General features: G+C 38.2%; 1 protein-coding gene across 5 annotated transcripts in view; it reads left to right on the top strand.

The window, feature by feature from the left end:
• Positions 1-21,316, top strand: part of AKAP6 (A-kinase anchoring protein 6) — a 351,976-nt gene that overhangs the window by 253,705 nt on the left and 76,955 nt on the right. For all 5 annotated transcript variants that reach the window (XM_080397013.1, XM_080397009.1, XM_080397012.1 and 2 more), the window contains exon 12: positions 16,653-16,868. In XM_080397013.1, coding sequence (XP_080253139.1) covers positions 16,653-16,868 — 216 coding nt within the window. The remainder of the gene's footprint in view (positions 1-16,652; positions 16,869-21,316) is intronic.

The raw sequence follows: 21,316 nt of genomic DNA, 5'->3' as shown, positions 1-21,316 counted from the left end.
TGTGTTCATTCATGTTGATTTTATTGAATCTTTACAATAATATTTATTCCTTAGACTTTTTGCAAAAGAGAGCTGTAGAGGGCTTATCACATGGCATTGGAAAAGCAATAGTATTCTTTCATTCTACTTCACTATGAAGTTGAGTTTTGTCACAAAAAGCTTCACTCCGAATTTCACTCCCTACATCAGTTAAATTAATTAATGTGTTGCATGACCATCAGCTTAATAGCCTATTTCTCTGCACATATAATCCAAGAATAGCCTATTTGAGGTCGCATTTACAGAGGTATAAATTTAGCATACATGAGAAAACATTCAAGATTGTGGTGAATAGTTATGTAGAAAAAGACATATACACTATGAGATTTGCATTAATCTAGGCCACACCTTACGCCTAAGCCTGACAGTTTATGGAAAGGAAGGAAAAGAATTGTAGTCACGAGGCTGTATTCAGATGGATAAGCTCTTTCAACTGAAGAGCAGCATTCAGCTTTGGAACTGACTTAATGGAGGTTGTATGTTTTGTTCCATGCCTCAAAAGTAGTGGGACCATTTAGGAAAGATGGCTATTAAGTTGGCAAACAAACCTGGTAGAACCTTGTGATTTTCTTCTGTTCATAGCTATCACTTCTAAATAAACCCTCACCTGAGTCATCATTACAGGTCACTTTACTCTGCAAGTGATCTTTGACCAAAGAATAAGAAAGGAATCACGAGTAATTGTTGAGCCTTAGAGGTAAAGAGGTTTTTCTCTTCCACTAGTACATCAGGGTATCTAGGGCAACAGCACTCTTAAAGTGATGGACAATTTATTAAATACTCACCTCAAAGGGCATGCTGCGAACACTTTTAAACATACTTTTTATACAAGCATTCAAGAAAATAGCAGCAGAAAAATTACTGTCTTCTCAATTAGTCATTCCTTAACTCTTCTTTTTCCAGTCATATGGATTAGTGAGAAGATTGTGTCAAAGTAGATAGAGTTGATAGGGTTTTTTTTTTCAAGTTCCTGAGTGTGTCCACTTGAATGCAATTAAAAAATTTCTTATAACATCTATTTATTTGTTTTTAAATTATTTGTGGTCTTCCGCTAATGGGGAAAAAAAATCGTGCTGATTGTTCTATCACCAAACTTCAAAGCTAGTAATTATGTAGGACTATTGATAGACCTGCAGAACTTCACAGCAGTAGATCCATGTCTTCCAAAGGAAATGGTAGATGCTTTTTATTTCTGTGGAAAATTATGGCATTTATTTAAGTGCATAACTGTGGATTTAAAAATTCGATTTCAAACACTTATTTTATAAATATACATTTCATATATGTATGGCTTAGACTTTTATGTAGAGAGATATATATATGGACAGAAATACCATAGCAATGTTACTTAGTTATTTGGAATGTGCATAAATCTTTTTTTTGATGAATGAAATCTTTTAGTATGTATATGACATCATGTCAGGCCAACAGCTTTAGAGATGTTAAACAGGATAGTACCACCCACCATGATGTAACCAGAGTATTTCATTACTCGGTTGATTATCTATTAATTACATAAATAATGCATTAATTATTTTCAAAATGGTAGCCATTAGAGTATAAAAAATAATTACCTATCAAATATGGTGAGAGCACATCACTTTGTCATATATATTAAACCATCTTTGTCTCATTAAATCTGAAATCCACTATAAGTAAGTTTTCCATTCTTCACTGATCTCCTGGGGAAGTGTATAAAAGAGAAAATGGATATAATTAACAATACTGCGATGTATAATACATATATTTGAGGAAGAACATTTAGAACATTTTCAAAAACATTAGCTATGCCACTAGTAGGAAACCTGCTGGGGTTTAGTTTGACTTACTTTCCACTTAACTTAAGAGCTTAACCTTATTACTGCTTTCACTGTGGTAGGTGAATCATTGTTTCTTAATGGAAATTTATTGTGCTGCACCATCCTGATTATACACATAGCAACTGTACACAGAGAAACATTTTTAATAACATAAACTCAACAATGCCTTGATTTTCATTCCATAATGCTATGATTTAAATTACACTTATGCCTTAGGAAAAACAGTTATTTCATTTTTCAGGTGTTTTCCTTTCCTTTTGCAATTAGAGGATGAATTGAATGTATAGTTCACATGCAGTTGGGACCCAAGTTGAGAACAATGGGGTGGGAGGGGTTGTCAAATTCACTTGTAGGAAATAAAATGCATGGAGATTAAATTACTTTCCCAGGTTTTAACAGCAAGTCAATGGCTGTGTTAGGGTAGAACCCAGCTACGGTGACCCTGATCTTTGGCGCTAAACGCAAGGCAGCCATTCCTTCCTTCCTTCCTTCCTTCCTCCCTCCCTCCCTCCCTCCCTTCCTGCCTGCCTGCCTGCCTGCCTTCCTGCCTTCCTTCCCTCCCTCCTTCCTTCCTTCCCTCCTTCCTTCCTTCCTTCCTTCCTTTCCCTTCTTCCTTCCTTCCTCTCTCCCTCCCTCCCTTCCTTGTTACTTCTCAATATATTCCATTTTCACATCTGATTTAAAGAGACTGTTTTCTTGCATTTACCACTTTTTCTTGTTTATATTCAATGTTCAAATCCTGCTGAGTACGTTTGGTTGATTTTTTTTCATTATTATTAGCATATTTAGACATTAGTGTTAGCATATTTAGATATTAGAGTTACTAGAATACTATTAGTTAAGGTCATTACCCAGCTTACGGAAGGTCCTGTTTTTCTTGGTTGTGTGGAAACTATGCGGTATACTTTGGTCAGCCCAGTGATCTCTGGGCAACACAACGTGCAGCCAGTCTGCAGAGCCATTTTGTTACTCATTCCAGCAGCTTTCACTGCTCCTGGTTGCCTCAAACATGTTCATATTTAGTTATGAAGGAGAGGCATGGGCTTTGCTTCAGCCTACAGTGACACTAGCTGGCCATTCCACAGCAGGGTTAAGTGGGCTTCCTTCCAAGTGTAGCCTAACCCAGGCTCCTGTTGAGAAGGGAGAAGGAGTGAACACAAGTTGCTCATCAGTAAAGGGGGAAGGGTAGGTATCTTACTCCTGGTTTCTTTTCTTCTGTTGCAACATGAAAAACCCATGAATCTGGACTGAGAAAATCAAGAGATTGACTTAAAATTTGTGAGATCTCTGTAACTATGAACATGCATTTATTTTATGTATTCATCCTTTTTATTTCTGTTCTGCCTTTTGAGTGCTTCAAGTTCATGTTTTCTTAGCTTTTCACTGCAATGATGAGGACCAGAACCAGTAACATGCTTTTAAAATGAAATACAAGATTCTCAGGTAAACACTGAATTGTAGCAGCTGTAAGACCTAATGTCATGAGACTAATAATCAGCATAACTGATTTCCTAACCTAATGATGTATGGCAATTTTGTGGGTCAGGAGAGATTTGGAGCAGGAAAGAATGAGGAGCAATAATAAAAAGAATTCACATTCTTCCATGAAAGTTTTAGCAAATTTCATTTGAGTGAGGTCCAGCCAGAAATTTGTGTGCGTGTTGGCTTGTAAGTAGAAGGAAGTGTTCTGCCACATTTGCTTTTATGTGTCTGGGTCTTCAAAAAGCATGGTTTTTTCGCTGCAAAAATGCCCTCCAAAAGACAGCAAGGGAGCCTAAATAATTAGTCATGTATTTCTGTCACTTGCAATAAAACTGATGACTTGAAGTGTTCAATATAGAGAAAAGACCCATCAGCATCAAAAAGGTAGTTGTGATGGCCTCAGCTCACAGACCATCTACTCAAGAACAAGCTTAGACTTGCAAGTATCAGTTCATCTCAGAATCACTTGTCAATCACATAGAACTGGGAAAGCTTCTATTGTTTTCAGTAGCAAGATTCATAAAGAATCCTGTTCTCCTTCCGCTCCAAACTTGGAGGGGAAACAAGATTTTCCTGTTCAGAACAGGATTTTAGCAGAGGTTTTCTGCTAGATGGTGTTCTTTGGCAACAATAATGTTGCATTTAATGTAGTTTTCTGATCTGGTTTTATTTGAAGCAAAAAGCAACATGCTGTATATATTGTTATTCTTGTCTCCTTTATAAAAGAGTCTTTAAAAAGGAGAGACCTGTTTTTCAGCAGTACTGAAAGCTTATGGTTCTCATTGACTTTAGTCAATGTATTCATTAAAGAAATCAGACTACTTATTCGCACCAAAAAATGCTGGAAATGTTTTCTCATTTAATATTTCTAAAAGTCAATGGTCTATTGAATTCCATAGCTAGTAGTATTTGCAGCCATTTCTGTTTGCCTTGTAAACAGTGTAAATTATCTGAGGCTTGTAACTATTTCTAATGACTAGACTCATTCAGAAATGTATGTTTTCATCTTCCACTAAATTTGTGACTGAGCATACCAGATGATGCAACATAATTTTTTCAAAAAGTATTTTTCAGCACGGGCTCTTATTTCTCCAATGACAAAAGCAACTGAACTTTTTGATTAAACAATATAAGTCGCATTGGTAATTAATAATCAATCAGTTACTCAGTACTTGTTATGATGCTTTTCATTTTAACGGAAAAGTTTGCATGAGAGTCAGCACTGCACATCCTAAACTTACAGTTAAACATAATTCTATCAAGTAAAACACAAACGAGTTTAGGAGCATATAAGATTATGGCCAAACTTAAATCAAAGAAAAGTATTAACTTTGAGTAAAGGTTTTGAGAGTCAGAGATTGGAGAAAAGTGCTGGCTGTTCCTACAGGTGCCAGGAATCGCTTTCACTACTGCATTTTGGATCCTTTACAATTCTTGGAATGATGTTCCTGGCAGAGCTGTAATCAAAGAATTACAGAAATTCAATATGCATGTAACAAAAGTATGCAAAACGGTTTCCAATGGAAAGTCCAAAAGAAGTCAAGCAGGATTTAATCCTTTTTATACCTCTAAGAAGGTAAAAAAAAAGTTGTAATAATTTTAATAAATTTCTCAAAAAGTGTGACTTCAGAGCCCTAAATCTTTTCACAGATGAAGAAATGTTTACCCAAATTTTGTTTGGATTAAATTTTAACAAACAGGAAGGCATACAGTATCAAATCTTATGAAAAACAGGTAGGATTCCAAAGTCAAATGTAGCCTGATGCAACTTAAAATGGTTTGAAGCAAACTCAGATTGAATTTACATGATCCACCATCCCAAAGCAGCACTTCTGTAGACCACTTAAATGAGAAGCGACCTCGTTATGTTTTTACATATTTTTTTGCCAAAAATGTTGTATTTTGGCCCTTGTACAATATGTGGGTTTATAGCTCTAATTTGATTTTAATATACTCAAATATCAATGCTTAATACTCTAATTATATATATATATACACACACAAGGTACTTAAATACTTAACATACTCAAATGTATCTCAAAGTTTGATTTAGTATACTTACTGATAGAAAGTTCAGTTTGTGTTTTAATAAGCTCTGCCTATTTAAGGCAACACTAGCACAATTTACGGTTCCCATTTAGGATTAAATATCCCAACTGATATAGCAGCTTTCATTCCATCATCCCATTTGGACTGTGAAGCTTGAACTGTGAATTCTCTGAGGTTTTTTACATTGTTACTTAGATTTTAATTAATCAAAATCTCAAAATTAATCATAAACACTATCTGGTTGTCTAAAACCTTTTTACCCCACAAATGCTGCCTTTGCTGGGGGAAAGAAAGAGACACAGATCTAGCCACCAGGGATGGTTAAGTCTGACATGCTGCAGAGTTCCACAGGGGTGTCATGAAGTAGCTGCATGCAGTTGTAATTCAGCAGTGGCAGCGGGCTTCTGGACTGAGATTGGGATGTGGGATGTAGGCTACTGTGGTAACAGGGAGCCCTGAGTGCAGCAGAGCTCAGGGACAGCATGTCGGTGAATACACTGAATCCTTTGGAGAGAATAGCCTAGTGGGTACTTTTAGGAAACTAATTCATATTTTGCTTCCTTCCTACCTCTGTTTTATGTACTGCCCTTATTTCTGGCATACCAAGGTGATTACCCTGCAGACAGCATAGCCGTAGGGTACAGGTATATTAAAACACACTAGCTTTAGGGACCTACAGTGCAGAGATCTTGTCTGAGCTTCTTTTATGGCAGGGGTGGGGGGGGAGCACTTCTGGGATGCAATTAATCTGTCCTGTTTTAGGCATCAGGCTATGGAGAGGATGTACTGTACCTCAGAATACCTCCTTCTGAACGACTAGCTCAGGCATCGAGTTCTCCATTAGCTCAGATGGATCCTACTCAGGGAATCATCAGGAATGTTGTTAAGACTTGAGGGACTTGAAGATGTTGAGGCAACTGCAATCCCAGCTCAGAAAGGTTCACTGCTAATATCTGTGAGATTCTTCTACACTAACTACAGGGTTATTGTTTTTTCCAGAAAAGTTGAGCCTAAATTAGCTCTCAGCACTCCTGAATGTGCAGTCGGGTACTTATTCAAACCAGTGCCTTCTTGTTAATTGGAGCCAGTGAGAAGGAGGCAATGGGGCTCTTGCCCCCATCCTTCTTACTGTACTGGGATGGTCTGCATTTAATTCTCATGGCATGAGCAGGCTTGTAAGACTTGAGGTCTGACTCAGGCTGATTAACCCAGAAGACACCTTGGCTTACAGAGAAAGCTGTCCAAAACTGGCCATTACAAAGTAAAACCTGCAATTTTGTAGGGATAAACAGCTTACAGTTCCTTTCCCAAACCTTTCATGTCAAGGACATCTGCAGACTTTGGGCTATTTCCCCTCTCAGTCATGGCCTCTTCAAGAGTCAGATGTGTAGAAGTGAAATAGTTGACTTGGCTTCTTTTGAGAGAACATTGTCAGTTCCATCAGTTATTATTGTCATTATCACTGATGGTATAATTGATTTTCTTCTTTTAACCCACCCAAATGACTCCTTGAAAATGTGACTGCTTATTGTCCTGCTGTTGCCTTGAAGATCTATTTACTGCAAAACCAGAGTCTTTCTCTTCTGTTACTATCATCCTGGAAAAGGAAAACGAGAAGAAAGCAAAGGATGACAAAAGAAAGAGAAATATTTCCCGTAAAAATAAGCCAAGATTGACTTGCGCTGACTTTACAGTAACGGTTGGTCTCTAAGATTTGTTTCCTTTGTTAGTGATAACATATAGAAAAACAAGTACAGTATGGCCTGGAAATATGAGAGAGTTAACAAAAATTCATGGTACTGTCTCCATTAGGGTTCACTTTGTGCTACTGCATGTGATTATACAATTTATTTGATTGTCTGTAACTGCCCCTTTGGAGCCATAGCATTGCATTTTCAGGTGCAAATCTTTCTGATATTAGTGGATTATTGATTGAATAGTGTTCTTCAGAGTCATTAAATCCTACTAACAAGGTTTTTCTTTAATTGGTGGATCACTGACCTAGTAGACCATTGCCTAATTTTGGTTTCAGTACTGGACAGGTTTCCCAAGTTTCATCTTCACATGTAAGTTAATAGATCATAGTCCCAATAGGGAATAGTATTATAGACTGTACTAGTACATTTACTCACACTAGAAATAGTTTCATATGGCCATGAAACCCACTGATTTTAGTAGAATTATTTGCAAGGTAAAGTGTAATTCAATATGAGTAAGAATATGAATGTAAAAAGGACAGGCCTTCAGTATACACTCTGAAGTGTTATTGCAGTCCTTATCAGGTATATTACGTGTCACAAGATTGAGACGTCAGTCAGGAATGGGATTTGCAGACTGGCAACATATCACTAAAGACAGCAGAGCAGCTTACCTTATGCTTGCTGCATAAAGTCAGTAGAAAAAAACAAGAAAAGATGTATGTGGATTCCTGTCCTTTGCAGGACGATTCCCCTCCTGGTCTGTTGGGAAAGTGCTGCATTTCCTCACCTCAGAATAAAACCGAAGGCCTGGACTCTGATGAGTTTTGTGTGCGTTTCGCCAGTGGCTGATGATGCAGTCTCACCTTTCCTTTTATCACAGTAATGCTTATTCTCATATTAGGGACACGATAAGAGGAACCTTGCTATGTTCTCTAAGGTTTAGTGAAGGAAGGAAAGCCTGGTTTGTGCCCTCTTTGCTTCCATCCTATCTAGTCTTCTTACCCCAGTCCTGTTGCTCAGGCAATGGAGGAATGGCAGCTGAAGGTGCAATAATATGAGTAGTGCCAAGGCCCTGAGACCGTCATACACAGTCACCTCATCCAGATATTTCTCTGACAACCCTTAGTGTTTTGAGTGCTGTTCACAGTCCATCTTGACCACACCACCTGAGCTGGAACAAAAAAAAAAAAAAAAAGTGTGTCTGTCTGGGTATTTATGATTAAGATATGGCAAAATAATTAAAATAATGTTTTTATGTTTTAATCACGTATCCATTCTGAGGATGCATTGCTTTTTTGAAGTAAGATGAGGAACACCATTTCTAGAAAAGCCTGCTTGTCCTCGTGCATATACAGATACACATGAAAGCACCATAATATATTTTCCTCTGTTTACCCTGGAGCAGCTCAAGCTGTACATTTCTGAATCCAGGCTAAATTTGCTTCACTGACACAAGAAAGAGCCAAAGGAAATCTCTTTTTCCCTACTCATTAGATATGTTTATTTCCCCTTTCCTATCATCCTGCCTGTCCCCAAGTCTCCCAGAGATTAGTCGAATTTATTTTGTATTCACTGCTTTCCCATAAAAAGGTAATACCAATGCAACTGCAGGATGGTTTTTTTGTCCCTTTGTAGAACAGGGTAAACTCTCACTACATTTCAGAATGTACCAGGCCCATTGCACAGACAGCTAAAAAAGCATGTCTGCCATTTGGGTGTGTTTGTGGGGGCAACTGGATTAAAAAAGGGAGTAAGTACAATATGAAAATCTGAACCTCGGCCTGAGGATTGCAGGTATTGATGTACATCCATGCAAAGACATTTTTACTTTAAAGCCCCTTGTATAGCTCTGCTGAGGCAGGACACCAAGTTTTAACATTTTTAACTGTTCATTAAAGATGTCTGAAATTCTGATACCTAAAATTTTAAGGCAATTGGAGGGAGTTTCTTAGCATCTAAAGTGTAATGTAGGTTGAGAAACAACTTGATTTCTTTTAAGCTGTAATTGTAAGTGAATTCCAACAACTGGAAGTAAAGTTGAGCCTAACGTGCACCTTCCTTGATTTTGTAAAGTTTCCACCTGTACCTTAAGTTATTTAATCTCTTAAATTTCCACACACACTCAGTTGAAACTCTGCCCAGTGTAGTGATCTAGCAAAAATGTTGAGTTTGCAATGTCCACTACAGGCAAATGAATTTTTGCGTGGTGTGGTTCAGGATTGATTACAAAAGCAAAACATACTAAAAGCACCTACCTATCTGATGGCTTCCCTACTTTTATTTTAGCATTTTCTGGGGGCACAAAAGGAACCCTAGCAGATTGTGCAACTTCTTTCAATATTTCTCCCTTGCATCTTTTTCACTGGAAAGAGAATTTCTCAAATTGAATGAAAAGAGGGCACGAACTGAAGGCATTTATAAACACAAACAGAGCCAGACTAGAAAAATGGGTCCTCCTGCCGTCACGTCTGACTCCTCTGTCTGAATGGCTTGGCTTATCCCCTGGAACCAAGTTAACCTCAACTTTGCAGTGTGTAGTAAATAGCTCTAAAATACTTCAGTGTGGAAATGAATCTAATTAATGCTCTCTGTTAAACACGAGAAATATAAGGCTTGGAAAAGCTATGTTGTATTTCAGTGGGGAAGATGCATTTGCATCCAACACTCTTTTTCTTTTATTTTTAAAAGTTACCTTCCTGTAATTGCAGACTAGTTTAGAGCTAAGATAGGAGCATCTTAACAATAATGGGCACTTTTTTAACAGATTATTGCCAAAAGTGCATTCTTTATTCCAGGGAGACGCTGTAATAGATACCAGTGCTTTAGTAATGATACAAGCAATCTGAAAGCTATTATAGTTTCTTTTATAGTAACTTAATCTTCATATTGTTTTATATGTCTGGAATTTTAATAGTTTTTTTAATTTATGAAGAGAAGTATATTACATATTACTAGTTACATGGGAATATGAGCTAAATAACAGACCATTGAACTATACTCTTACAAACAAATATTTTGAAGTACTTAAACGAGCATAAGGAATGGAACAAAAATTAAAACATGTTGTAGAGATATAATAGCATCTTTTATTGAATGAGCCCAGAAGCATCTATTCTGGACTGTTACTGGTTTTAATGCACATATTGAACTTCTAAAGAAAAAGGGGAAAGAACACGGGTACTTTTAGACTGCTATTTAAAAATAAATATTTTATTTAAAATAAATGTATTTACCTAATTAATAAATGTATTTGCATTATTGATTGCAAATAAACACAAATTCCCATGTAATTTTTTAATGCCAGCGAAACGAATTAATTAATATAAACACTTGATTATAAGTAGAATGTAAGCGCCTATGTAGATTCTTGAAGCCAATGCAAAAATGAAGTATTTTTTCCTATTAGTTCATTGCCATTTTTAATATGTATAGAAATGTTCACAGTTGACAAGGAATATAGTGAACTGTGCTCAGACTTGTAAAAGCGATATCGTAACACTTTGCTAAGCAGTGAATTACAGAGAGATATGATCAGCGTAGCAATTTAGTGGTGGTAATGCTATTAAAAGTAGGGATTTTAAATAAAGAGAACCAGTTCACTGTTTTGAAAAAAGTAATATTCTACTTTAAACTGTCATTCTGTGTTTCTGACTCGCAATTAGATATTTCTAAAATGTCAGTCCCAGATTCTGTTGTGACCGTCATCATAATAAAATGTGACAGCAAAGATATTATATCAATACTTTTTCCATAATTAGCATTAAAGATCTCTCAAGGGTTAAGCACAAAGGTTTTCCACTGGATGGACTGCAAGCCTTGTGCCTTTAAAATCTTTTAATATAGCCGAGACTGGTGACAACCAGGAGACAAATCTATGAACAAACCCGTTTGGAGAGAATAGTTTTGTGGTGTGTGATGTATGTTACGTAAATGAGCTTATTAGGACTCTCATCTATTTTATTATTGGTGCCCAATTTAATAGAGGCATTTAAAAAACAATATTTCTGCCTGACTCCTTGAAATGAAGAAGATACATTGATATAATTGAGAGCAAATGATTGCATGTTGTGCCATTTAATCATGTCATTTTTCAATTGCTGTTTTTTGCACTTCACTGCATACTTATAGAATATTTAGCTTCAGTATAGATTAAGTCCCACAGTATGCAACTGAGTAGAGTTCCCATATTAGGTGACATTTTCTTTTAACCTTGAAATCAGCTAAAGCACACAGGTTTGGCAATACTTTTCTAAAAGATGACAAGTCATCATTCATTTCCTATCTTTGTCATTTAGCTTTTTATTTTGAAGAATTACTTTCTTCCTAATATTTTTTGAGGAATTATTGGTTTTCTTTTTCATTCAGAAACGCAAATTATTTTCACTATGTATCCTGTAAGAATGGAATTTGAAGTACAGAGATGCACCACCTCGGCAAGAGAAGTTCCAGCAGGCATTGCCATTTCACAGAGAACACTGAAAACTACATTTTACCCAACATTTGCGAGCGTACCGTTTCCTGTTTTCCCTTTATTGATGTATTAGTGCTGTTAGCCATGACACTTTAAAGTTTTACATTAGCACTTTTGAAGTCCTGCACTAGCCAAAAATCAGACTTTAAAATGCAAATTACAGTTTTTTTTAAGAGTGTCAGTTTGATTGTTTTACTCAGAAGGGTAACTTCCATTCTCAGATTTTGCCTTAATTTCTGCTTAGGGTTGTTGTACTAAATAACAACAGTTCCATCTTCATTTCATCTTCCATCAGGCAACAACTGATGCAATTGGAAGTGTGTCATTCCCTCCCTCACACACCCACGTCCTGTAGCAAGGAGAATGAGTAAGACTTTAACAGACCAAGGTTAGACAGAAACGTCTTCTTAGGTCTGGTCATTCCAGATTTATTTGTAGTCAAGATTCTTTCATTTTCCTAAAAACACCCAGTATTGTTTGTAGACAGAAGCACAATGTAAGCCTAGAAATAGCATTTGTCTCAGTATACCTTGGCATTTCTTCTGAACCTGAAAGCGCGAAGAAAATTCCTCTGTGTAAGTTACCATTTGTCATCTTCCAACTACTTTCAAAGCTCTGGGCATCTCAACATGAACCTTTCTTATTCCTAATTGTAGAGTAAAAGCAAGAAAGATGGAAATGGTTGAAAGAACCTCAGATCCCATAAAAATTAATTCTCCAAACAATATGTAATAAATGATGCTACAAAAATCATATCTCAACATTTTACATGGTGATTATATGTGGATTACGTGGATTTAAGTGAACTAATCTTGAACTGACTTCTAAACTATTAAGCATAAGTATTCCCACTGAATTCACTGAGCACCTTAGTACTTTTAAATGGTTAATTTAAAACACTTGCTGAAGAACCTTGACGTAGCAGTGCTTTAAGGGGCCAGGTCATCTACGGTGCTATGTGAAGAAGCTGGCTTCCCATCCATGTCCTTCAGTTGGGCAGAGCAGGCAGCGCAGTGCAGCTCGGGGGCTGGTACACTGCAGGAAAGCTGCGGGATGGAGGGGACTGGGGCTTGAGGGACTTGAATATTCCTCAGCTTCCCACCTTTCCGTGCTTCCCATATGCCCTGGCACTGCCTAAAGCAGCACACGTGTTTCTGGTCATATGCTGTTCACTTAGGAGTCACGCAGCTATGCAGAGCACCTTCTGTTCAGATCATGGCTAGTTCCATCCCCATAGATAGTGCCATTAGCCCATGGCTTGGAAAGAGTGTTTGATGTCATTTGACTCAGCAGGGGCTTTTCCAGATGATTTAAGGCATGGTATTAACAAGCTGTGAAAGTAGTTTCAGCTAGGCCTTTTTAGCTATGCGGGTGATAACTTCAAAGCACTGAAAATAGGAGTAGGCAGAGGGAAGAAAAATCTTCCAAGATTCTAGCAACGGGGACAGGAATCCTCAGTATGGGAAACCACGACTCGTAATAACATTATAATGAATAACACCTCGATGTTATCAGAGTATCTGTTGCAAAGCAAAGGACTCAGGCACAAAGTCAAGTTCATACACGGCAGCTGTGGTTACTGTGTATACTCTTTGCCTGCAGCAAGAAAGTCAAATACATTAATTTAAGTCTCACTGCAAATGGTTTAAGTGAATGTGTTTCTCCCACATTTGCAAAGATTTGGATTGTATTTACAGTTACCACAGCTCAACGGACACATGATAGTGTGAGGAGCCACAATCGAAAGCATCTGATCTCTTAATCTATACTTCATCAACGGTTCTGCACACACAGGAGACTAAGTGAACCTAAGTGATGCTCCTCAGCCCACTGTAAGATCATGTCCTAGTTTCCTAAACCGAGTACCCAGTAGCTTCATATAGCAGCTGTAGACCATCGGGTTCAAGCCTTAGTAGAGACACTCATAATCTTTCTTTTTTTTTGTCTTTTTTTTTTTTTTTATTCATCATGATTTATAGCTATTAATTCACAATGTAGACTATACTTTGCAAATAATTAAAGTAACCTTGGGCCTGGAAGCATACCTTGCATGTATAACTGCCGTATTGAGAGGTTTTTATACAGGCATGCCATTTTAACAATAACAGAACATGGATGAATATACAAACACTGTGAGATGTTGCATCATAGAATACAGGCAATTATTGTGTCCCTTTAGGACACTGTATTCCAGACCCTAATACTGCTTAAATTCATTATTGCTAGTGCTGTTATCCAGGGTTTAAAGATGTCTTTACATGATTAAGTTCTCTGGCTTTTAAAGTATTGTTGCTGTAGCCAACTCTTTCAACACACTGTTAGACACAAGCACTTCATTCTTATCCTGTTTAATATTAACCATAATATCATGTAATAAAATTGAAACAAAAGTGCCATAGGCCTAATTGTACTGTCACAGCCATGTAAATCAGAAATAGCTTTGGTAAAGCTACTGTTATTATGCTGGTGTAAAATTGATGTAAATTAGAAATGACTTGGATGCTGTAGCTCTGCTTTCAGATAACACAATGTAAAGGCTTCACTTAAACTCCTGTATAATGGCTTATGAATGAAATACTCCTCACCTCATCATATTATATGGTATTGTATGCACACCACCCCCACCACCCCCCCGATATTTATAAGGGATGACATAATCTGATAGATCAAGGTAAGTTAATGCTGTGGGGCCAAATTCTGAACTGTATTGGCTTCCATGAAGTTAATGCAGATCTATGTAGATTTCACTGCCATCAGCATGTAACTTACCATCACTTCCATAAAGCTGAATTGCTTAGCAGCCATGAACTGTAAAATAAGAACCCTGACATAATCTTTAGGTAGATTTTTTCGGGTTGGGTTGGGGTTTTTTGGGTGTGACGTTAGGCTAAGGAACAGCATTACAAAGGAAATGTGCCAGACACGGTGGTTACATCAAGAGCTATGAAGGAAACTAGTAATGAAGTCTAGGAAAATAAATAAGGGCAAGTTCAGGAAACGTAAGTGAAAATGCAGCTCTGGTATAAATTGAATAATAAAATTCCTGGTCATATTTTGCCATAAATAGTGGTTTGGGAATTTGTCATTCACCTTATTTAAAATTCAGAAACATTAAAGATACAGGGTTCTCTCATTATAGAAGTAATAGAATTCTAGCTATTACAGAGTTAGGGTAATTTAAATAGCTATAGAATGCATTATATCGATAAGTGGAACATCTGTATGAAATGTCCACCTGCTAATATACTACTCGGTGTACTTTACAATGAAATTGCACTTAATCATTTTAAGATGTCTTCTAATGAAGCCTTATCAGAATTAACATTTTGAACACAAATACTTTTAAGCATTAAAACTTCTGCTTTAAATGAGATTGCATTGTCTTGTTTACTCTTGTTGATTAATAAGCAATCTATTAACTGTTAGAACGGCCCAATTGTGCCGGTGAAAGTAGATTAGTAATTCAGCTATGTCTGTGGGTTTAATCATCATTTCTCTTGAAGGCTTTGAATAAAAAAATCACTTGCACACTATCCATAGTCAAAGAAAAGATAATATTTTTAGATGTGTATACCAATGTTTTCCTTCAGACTTTCAACTTGGTATTATTGATCAAGAACATAGAGCAGCAAAAAACTTCTTTGAGGAACAACATTTCTAACTATAAATTCCAATTTTTAATAAAAAAAGTGATATGAAAATCTGGAACCTGAATCCACTTTTTACAGAATGTTATTATTTTGCTAGTAAAATTCAGGAGGGCAGGTCCTGATTTTTTATCAGTTAATTCTTGTGAACAGCTTTGAGAGGTGTGGTGGCTTTTTTTGTTTGCTTATTATGATTAACTGGGGAAGCTTAAAGGCAAATACCCTGTCTTCAAAAAAGATGATAGTTCAGATTTTCTCATGGGGTCATGCACTTTCATCTGTGGCATCCCACAGAGGGAAACAGATGTTGGCAAGTTACAATTTAAATTATTTGGAAAGCTCCCACGTGTGGAGCACAGTCCTGTTAAACTCAGAGGTAGCACAGGCCTGTGATAACAGCTGAATACTTGAACCATGCAATGCTATAAAAGTATAGGGCCTCAGAAGCTGGGCTGAAGTAGTCATCCACAGATGTGCTTGTGCCTTCTGTGCCCTAGCTTCATAGATATTTATTATTATTAAGACAAGTTCAGAGTTAATAAAATCCTGATTTGATGTCGAATGATGGTAGAGTGCGATTGTGGATAAAACCATGCTCAAAACCACCCCATGCCATTAACTGCTTCTGGGTGGTAGCTCCCTCTTTAGCTTAGGCATGTAGGATGCATTATTTATACTGCTGTTCAATAAGATTCTCAGTGTAGTTACTCGAGTTTCTGGCATAGAACCAACATATCCTGGCTCCCATCAATATTCAGCAATATTAGGGCTTAGCAATTGTGTCCTGTCATGCAGTTCACGTCAGACCACATTCATGGTAGCGCTGGAATCAGTATGATAAAATAAATGCAGTGAATTACTCATCTTTAAAAAGGATACAGTTATGACACTATTCCTACATTTACTTGAATATGGAACTACCCTGGTAATATTTTATGATAACAAAAACATCTGTAAAGAATTTTATACTGAATTTTCTCCTTCCTTAAGGTTTCTCCTCTGACAGGGTACATATGACCCATAATTCCTATTTTTCTAGAAAAATACACATTCTCATTGCATGACTACAGTTCTTTCCCCCTGTTTTTTCCTGAAGAATTTCTGAAGCTGATTACTGTCCCGGTAACTCATTTCAGATGTGTCGCAGCTGAATGAAAAAAAGGGAAGAAAAAAACAGTCTACACCATAAAACTTTCAACATTATTGAGACAGTTAGCTATGTATGGCATTTGTTTGAAGACCAAAAGTAGCTTTACTCCTTCTGTGCTGTTAAAATTAAGACTGAGTTTATCTGAAAATAAACCACTAAGCTTTGAGAATTCATGGAAAAGCTGAAAAAACTATTGTAAGACAGAGACTGGGCACTATTAAATATCAGAAAATAGTTAATGTTTTAATTTGCAAAGTATTCCACATGGATATCTGTTGTTTATCTATCCTGCAGTCTCTATGCTGTGAGATCAAACAGAGACGTCGTGGGGTAGCCTCTGTGTTGCGATTATGCCAGCACCTCCTGGATGACCAGGAGACCTGCAACCTAAATGCAGATCACCAGTCTATGCAGCTGATAATCGTAAACCTGGAGAGAAGATGGGAAGCCATTGTCATGCAAGCTGTCCAGTGGCAAACAAGGTTACAGAAGAGATTGGAAGAAGACTCGGTGAGTAATGGTTGCTTTAGAAAGATCTCATGTGGTTTCATTCTTCACGAGAGACACATTTTCAGTGCAAGACAAACACATTCATCTCGGTGTTTTCTTCTGATGGAAGATGCCATTCCTAGTCTTTACTGCCAACAGGTGAAGCTTTGCTTTTTCAGAAAGTTTTGTATTCTGTGGACAGAAATGATTAATAAGGTAAACTTAAAGTATATGTATTCTGTTTGCTGGATATTTAATCTCGTCTGATCCTGTCAAGTAACAAAAAAAGTCTTCTTGTGTTGCCAAATTGCTCACTACCTAACAGAACTGGGCCCAGAGATATATTCCACCAATGGTAAATATATTTTGGAAAAAGTATTTTCTGTGTAAGTAAGACTGATTTTAATTAGCATCCCAGCAGTAGATGTGTATTTCACATAGAATTCCATGGGTATGTGATTAATATACAATTCTGTGTTATTTGAATATAAGCAAAATGCATTAATTTGCTTTTATCTCAGGGAAATGATTCCTAAGAGGCACAAGAGCACTCTGCTTAAACCATCCATTAAGTGGCATAAATTAGACAGGTTTTCTACAGCAAAAAACTATATTACAAAGCAGTATCTACATTAAAACAATAAACCATAGGGGGAACAAAATAATCCCTACTGTAAAACCGTTGACTGTAATGGATGAATTGGCTCAGCATGTTTCGTGCTACTATCATAACGCTGAAGTCTGTGTACTGCAGCTACATTGGCAACAATGATAACCCCGTGTAGTGCATACACTGCAGAGCCTTGATGAGATTTGAGAACAAGTGACATATATTTAGCTTACATAATTTTTTTAGGCTTATATCAAACACATAAAAGGAAAAAATGCTTGACACTTACATGCTTCCTAACAATTATCTGACTAACAGTGAAATACTACTTTTGACTTCTTTTCGTTAAAGTTGCTTTACAAAAATAGCAGAAGCTGTAATTCTCTTGTTAAGTTATAGTAGTGTAGTATGAAGATATACAAGACATTGTCCAGAAACCCTAGCAGTTCCTGCGTGAAAATACTCTTAGTTTATACAGGCCAAAAAATGGTGAGTTACTGAGGAGGGTGCTGTGGATGAGTGAACTGTTGAAGGTAATAATAATCTGTTGCTTGCCTGCCTTTATCAAATGTTACAAAGTGGGAGTGCTTCTCTGCCTGTTTGGTTTATTGGCTTCTTTGTCTCAGGTGCTGAGATAGAAATGGGACCTGAGAAAGGAACAAGTTTGAACAGACTTCCATGACAAGTCAAAAGGGGCATGTCTGTGTATGAGGCAACATGGAAGGAAGTCATAATTGAAAAGCAGATGTGTCATTATTTAATAAGCATGGGAGTAGTTGACTGACAATGTAAGAAGTGTAGATAATTGAGGAGAGTCAGTTAACCCCTCAAAAATTTGATCTGGTTGGAAGAAGTGTAAAAATTATGAAGCTACGTGTGATTGTACGAAGGTACAGAGAAAAGATTGTTTTCAGCCTTTCCTTATATATCTATGTGCAGAGAGGGAAGTATCAACTAGAGCAGAATGCTATGGGAAACAGCCAAGGAGATCAAGCAAGGGCTTTTACTATATGACCAGCAGAAAAAGTTCAAATCTTAACGATACTAAGATTCATCTCATAGAGCTAGTGAGAGATGTAGGTGTCACAACTGATGCAGATTACCAGAGGGAGAACAGTCATACTGACTGAGCACGAAGAACAGAGGAGATCTGGAGAGGACAGATCAAGAGTTCAATTTTTTCTGTGCTTAGTTTATGTTGATGGATACTAAGTAGGAGATATTTAAGAGACAGGTAGAAGAGTGGGGTTAGGAGCAAAGGAGTTTACTTGAGTTCTCAGTCCAAAGATGGAAAGTGCAGATATAAGAATGCATATTATCATCTAAAAAGGAGAAAGGGAAGCAGGTAAGGAAAAAGGCTTGTTCAAGTCTAGTGAAAAGCAGATGAAGGAAGAACAATTAACAAAAAACACTCAGAAGGTGGAAGCAAGACAGGTGTCCTGGGGGGATTACAGAGAAATTGTTTGAGCAGCCAGGGATCAGGTTAGGAAACCTAAAGCCCTGATGGAATTAAATCTGGCCAGGGACATCAAGGACAACAAGTAAAGCTTCAATAGTTGCATCAGTGATAAAAGGAAGACTGGAGAAAATGTGAGCCCTTTCTGGAAGGAAACAGGAGACGTGGTTACCTGAGGTATGGAAAAGGCTGAAGTGCTCAACAACTTTTTCACCTTGCTCTTCACCAGCAAGTGCTCCAGCCACACCATCCAAGTCATAGAAGGTAAAGGCAGGGACTGGGAGAATGAAAAACCACCCACTGCAGGAGAAGATCAGACTTGAGACCATCTAAGGAACCTGGAGGTGCACAAGCCCGTGGGACCTGATGAGATGCATCTGCGGGTCCTGAGAGAACTGGCAGATAAAGTGGCTAAGCCTCTATCCATTATATTTGAGAAGTCATGGCAGTTTGGTGAAGTTCTCACTGCCTGGAAAAGGGGAAACAGAACCCCTGTTTTTAAAAAGGGAAAAAATGGAAGACCCAGGGGACTACAGGCCAGACAGTCTCATCTCTATGCCCAGCAATATCATGGAGCAGATCGTCCGGGAAACTATGCTGAGGGACATGGAAAATAAGAACATGATTGGTGGCAGCCAACATGGTTTAACTCAGGGCAAATTGTGCCTGACAAATTCGATGGCGTTCTGTGATGGGGTTACAGCATTGGTGGATAAGGGAAGAGGAAATGCTGTCATCTACCTGGACTCATGCAAAGCACTTGACACTTTCCCACATGACATCCATGTATCTAAACTGGAGAGGCATAGATTTGATGGCTGGACCACTCGGTGGATAAGGAATTGGCTGGATGGACACACTCAAAGACTTGTGGTCAACAGCTCAATGTCCAAGTGGAGACCGGTGACGACTGGCATTCCTCAGGGGTCGGTATTGGGACAGGCGCTGTTTAACATCTTTGTTGGTGACAAAGACAGCGGGACTGGGTGCACCCTCAGCAAGTTTGCTGACGACACCAAGCTGTGTGGTGCAGCTGACACACTGGAGGGAAGGGACACCATCCAGAGGGACCTTGACAGTTTTGAGAGGTGGGGCCGTGCAAACCTCATGAAGTTCAGCAAGGCCAAGTGCAAAGTGCTGCACATGGGTCAGGGCAATCCCAAGCACAAATACAGGCTGGGCGGAGAATGGATTGGGAGCACCCTGAGGAAAAAGAACTTGGGGGCGTTGACAGATGAGAAACTCAACAGGACCCACCAATGTGAGCTTGCAGCCCAGAAGGCCAACCTTATCCTGGACTGCATCAGCAGAAGCATGACCAGAGGTTCAAGGGAGGTGATTCTGCCCCTCTACTCCACTCTCGTGAGACTCCACGTGCAGTACCGCATTCAGCTCTGGAGCCTCCTACATAAGAAGGACATGGACCTGTTGGAGCAAGCGCAGAGGAAGGCCGTGAAGATTATCTAGAGGATTGGAGCACCTCTCCTGTGAAGACAGGCTGAGAGAGTCGGGGTTGTTGAGCCTGGATAGGAGAAGGCTTCAGGGACACCTTACAGCCACCTTCTGGTACCTAAAAGGGGCTTATGAGAAAGATAGGGACAGACTTTTTAGTAGGACCTGTAGTGTAGGACAAGGGGTAATGGTTTTAAACTGAAAGAGGATAGATTTAGACTAGATATTAGGAAGCAATTCTTTACGGTGAGGGTGTGAGACACTGGCACAGGTTGTCCAGAGAAGCTGTGGGTGCCCCATCCCTGGCAGAGTCCAAGGCCAGGCTGGATGGAGCTTTGAGCAACCTCGTCTAGTGGAAGATGTCCCTGCCCATGGCAGGGGGGTTGGAACTAGATGATCTTTAAGCTCCCGTCCAACACCAACCAATCTGTGATTCTATGAAAACACAGAGGAGGTATAAAAACAATCTAGAGAGCAGAAAAATTCCGGGCAGAAGTTTGTTGACAATCTGATCAAGTGGAGTGAAAAGTAAACCAGAAGCTGGTAGAATAAGGATCATGAGAAAATGTGAGAGAAATGTAAGGGAAATTAAAGGAAGAAACAGAATTAGTGAGTATCTAGAATGAAGCTGGATAGAAAATGGAGATAGGACTTTTGAACAATACATTCACATTGAAATGAGAGGGAAGGCAAGAAATAGAAAAAGATATAACAGAAGATAAGTGCCTCTCAACAGTGTCAGAGAGACAACATTCTTGAGTTCTGATGGTAATGAATCTGGGAGAGCGGGAAATGAGAACAGAAGTAAGAGAAGTCAGCAGCGAAATAGGCTGGTCAAGTGAATGGGTTAGAAGACAAATACGAGACTGAGGAATAGATAAGATTAATAAAGAAAAAATGTAATAGTAAAGCTTTTTAATTCTTTTGCAAATTGCTGGTTATATTTTTGTG

Source organism: Falco punctatus, assembly GCF_963210335.1.
Source record: "Falco punctatus genome assembly, chromosome: 7".
Lineage (NCBI taxonomy): Eukaryota > Metazoa > Chordata > Aves > Falconiformes > Falconidae > Falco > Falco punctatus.
The sequence above is the reverse complement of the archived record's forward strand: the minus strand, read 5'-3'. Positions and strand labels throughout refer to the sequence as shown.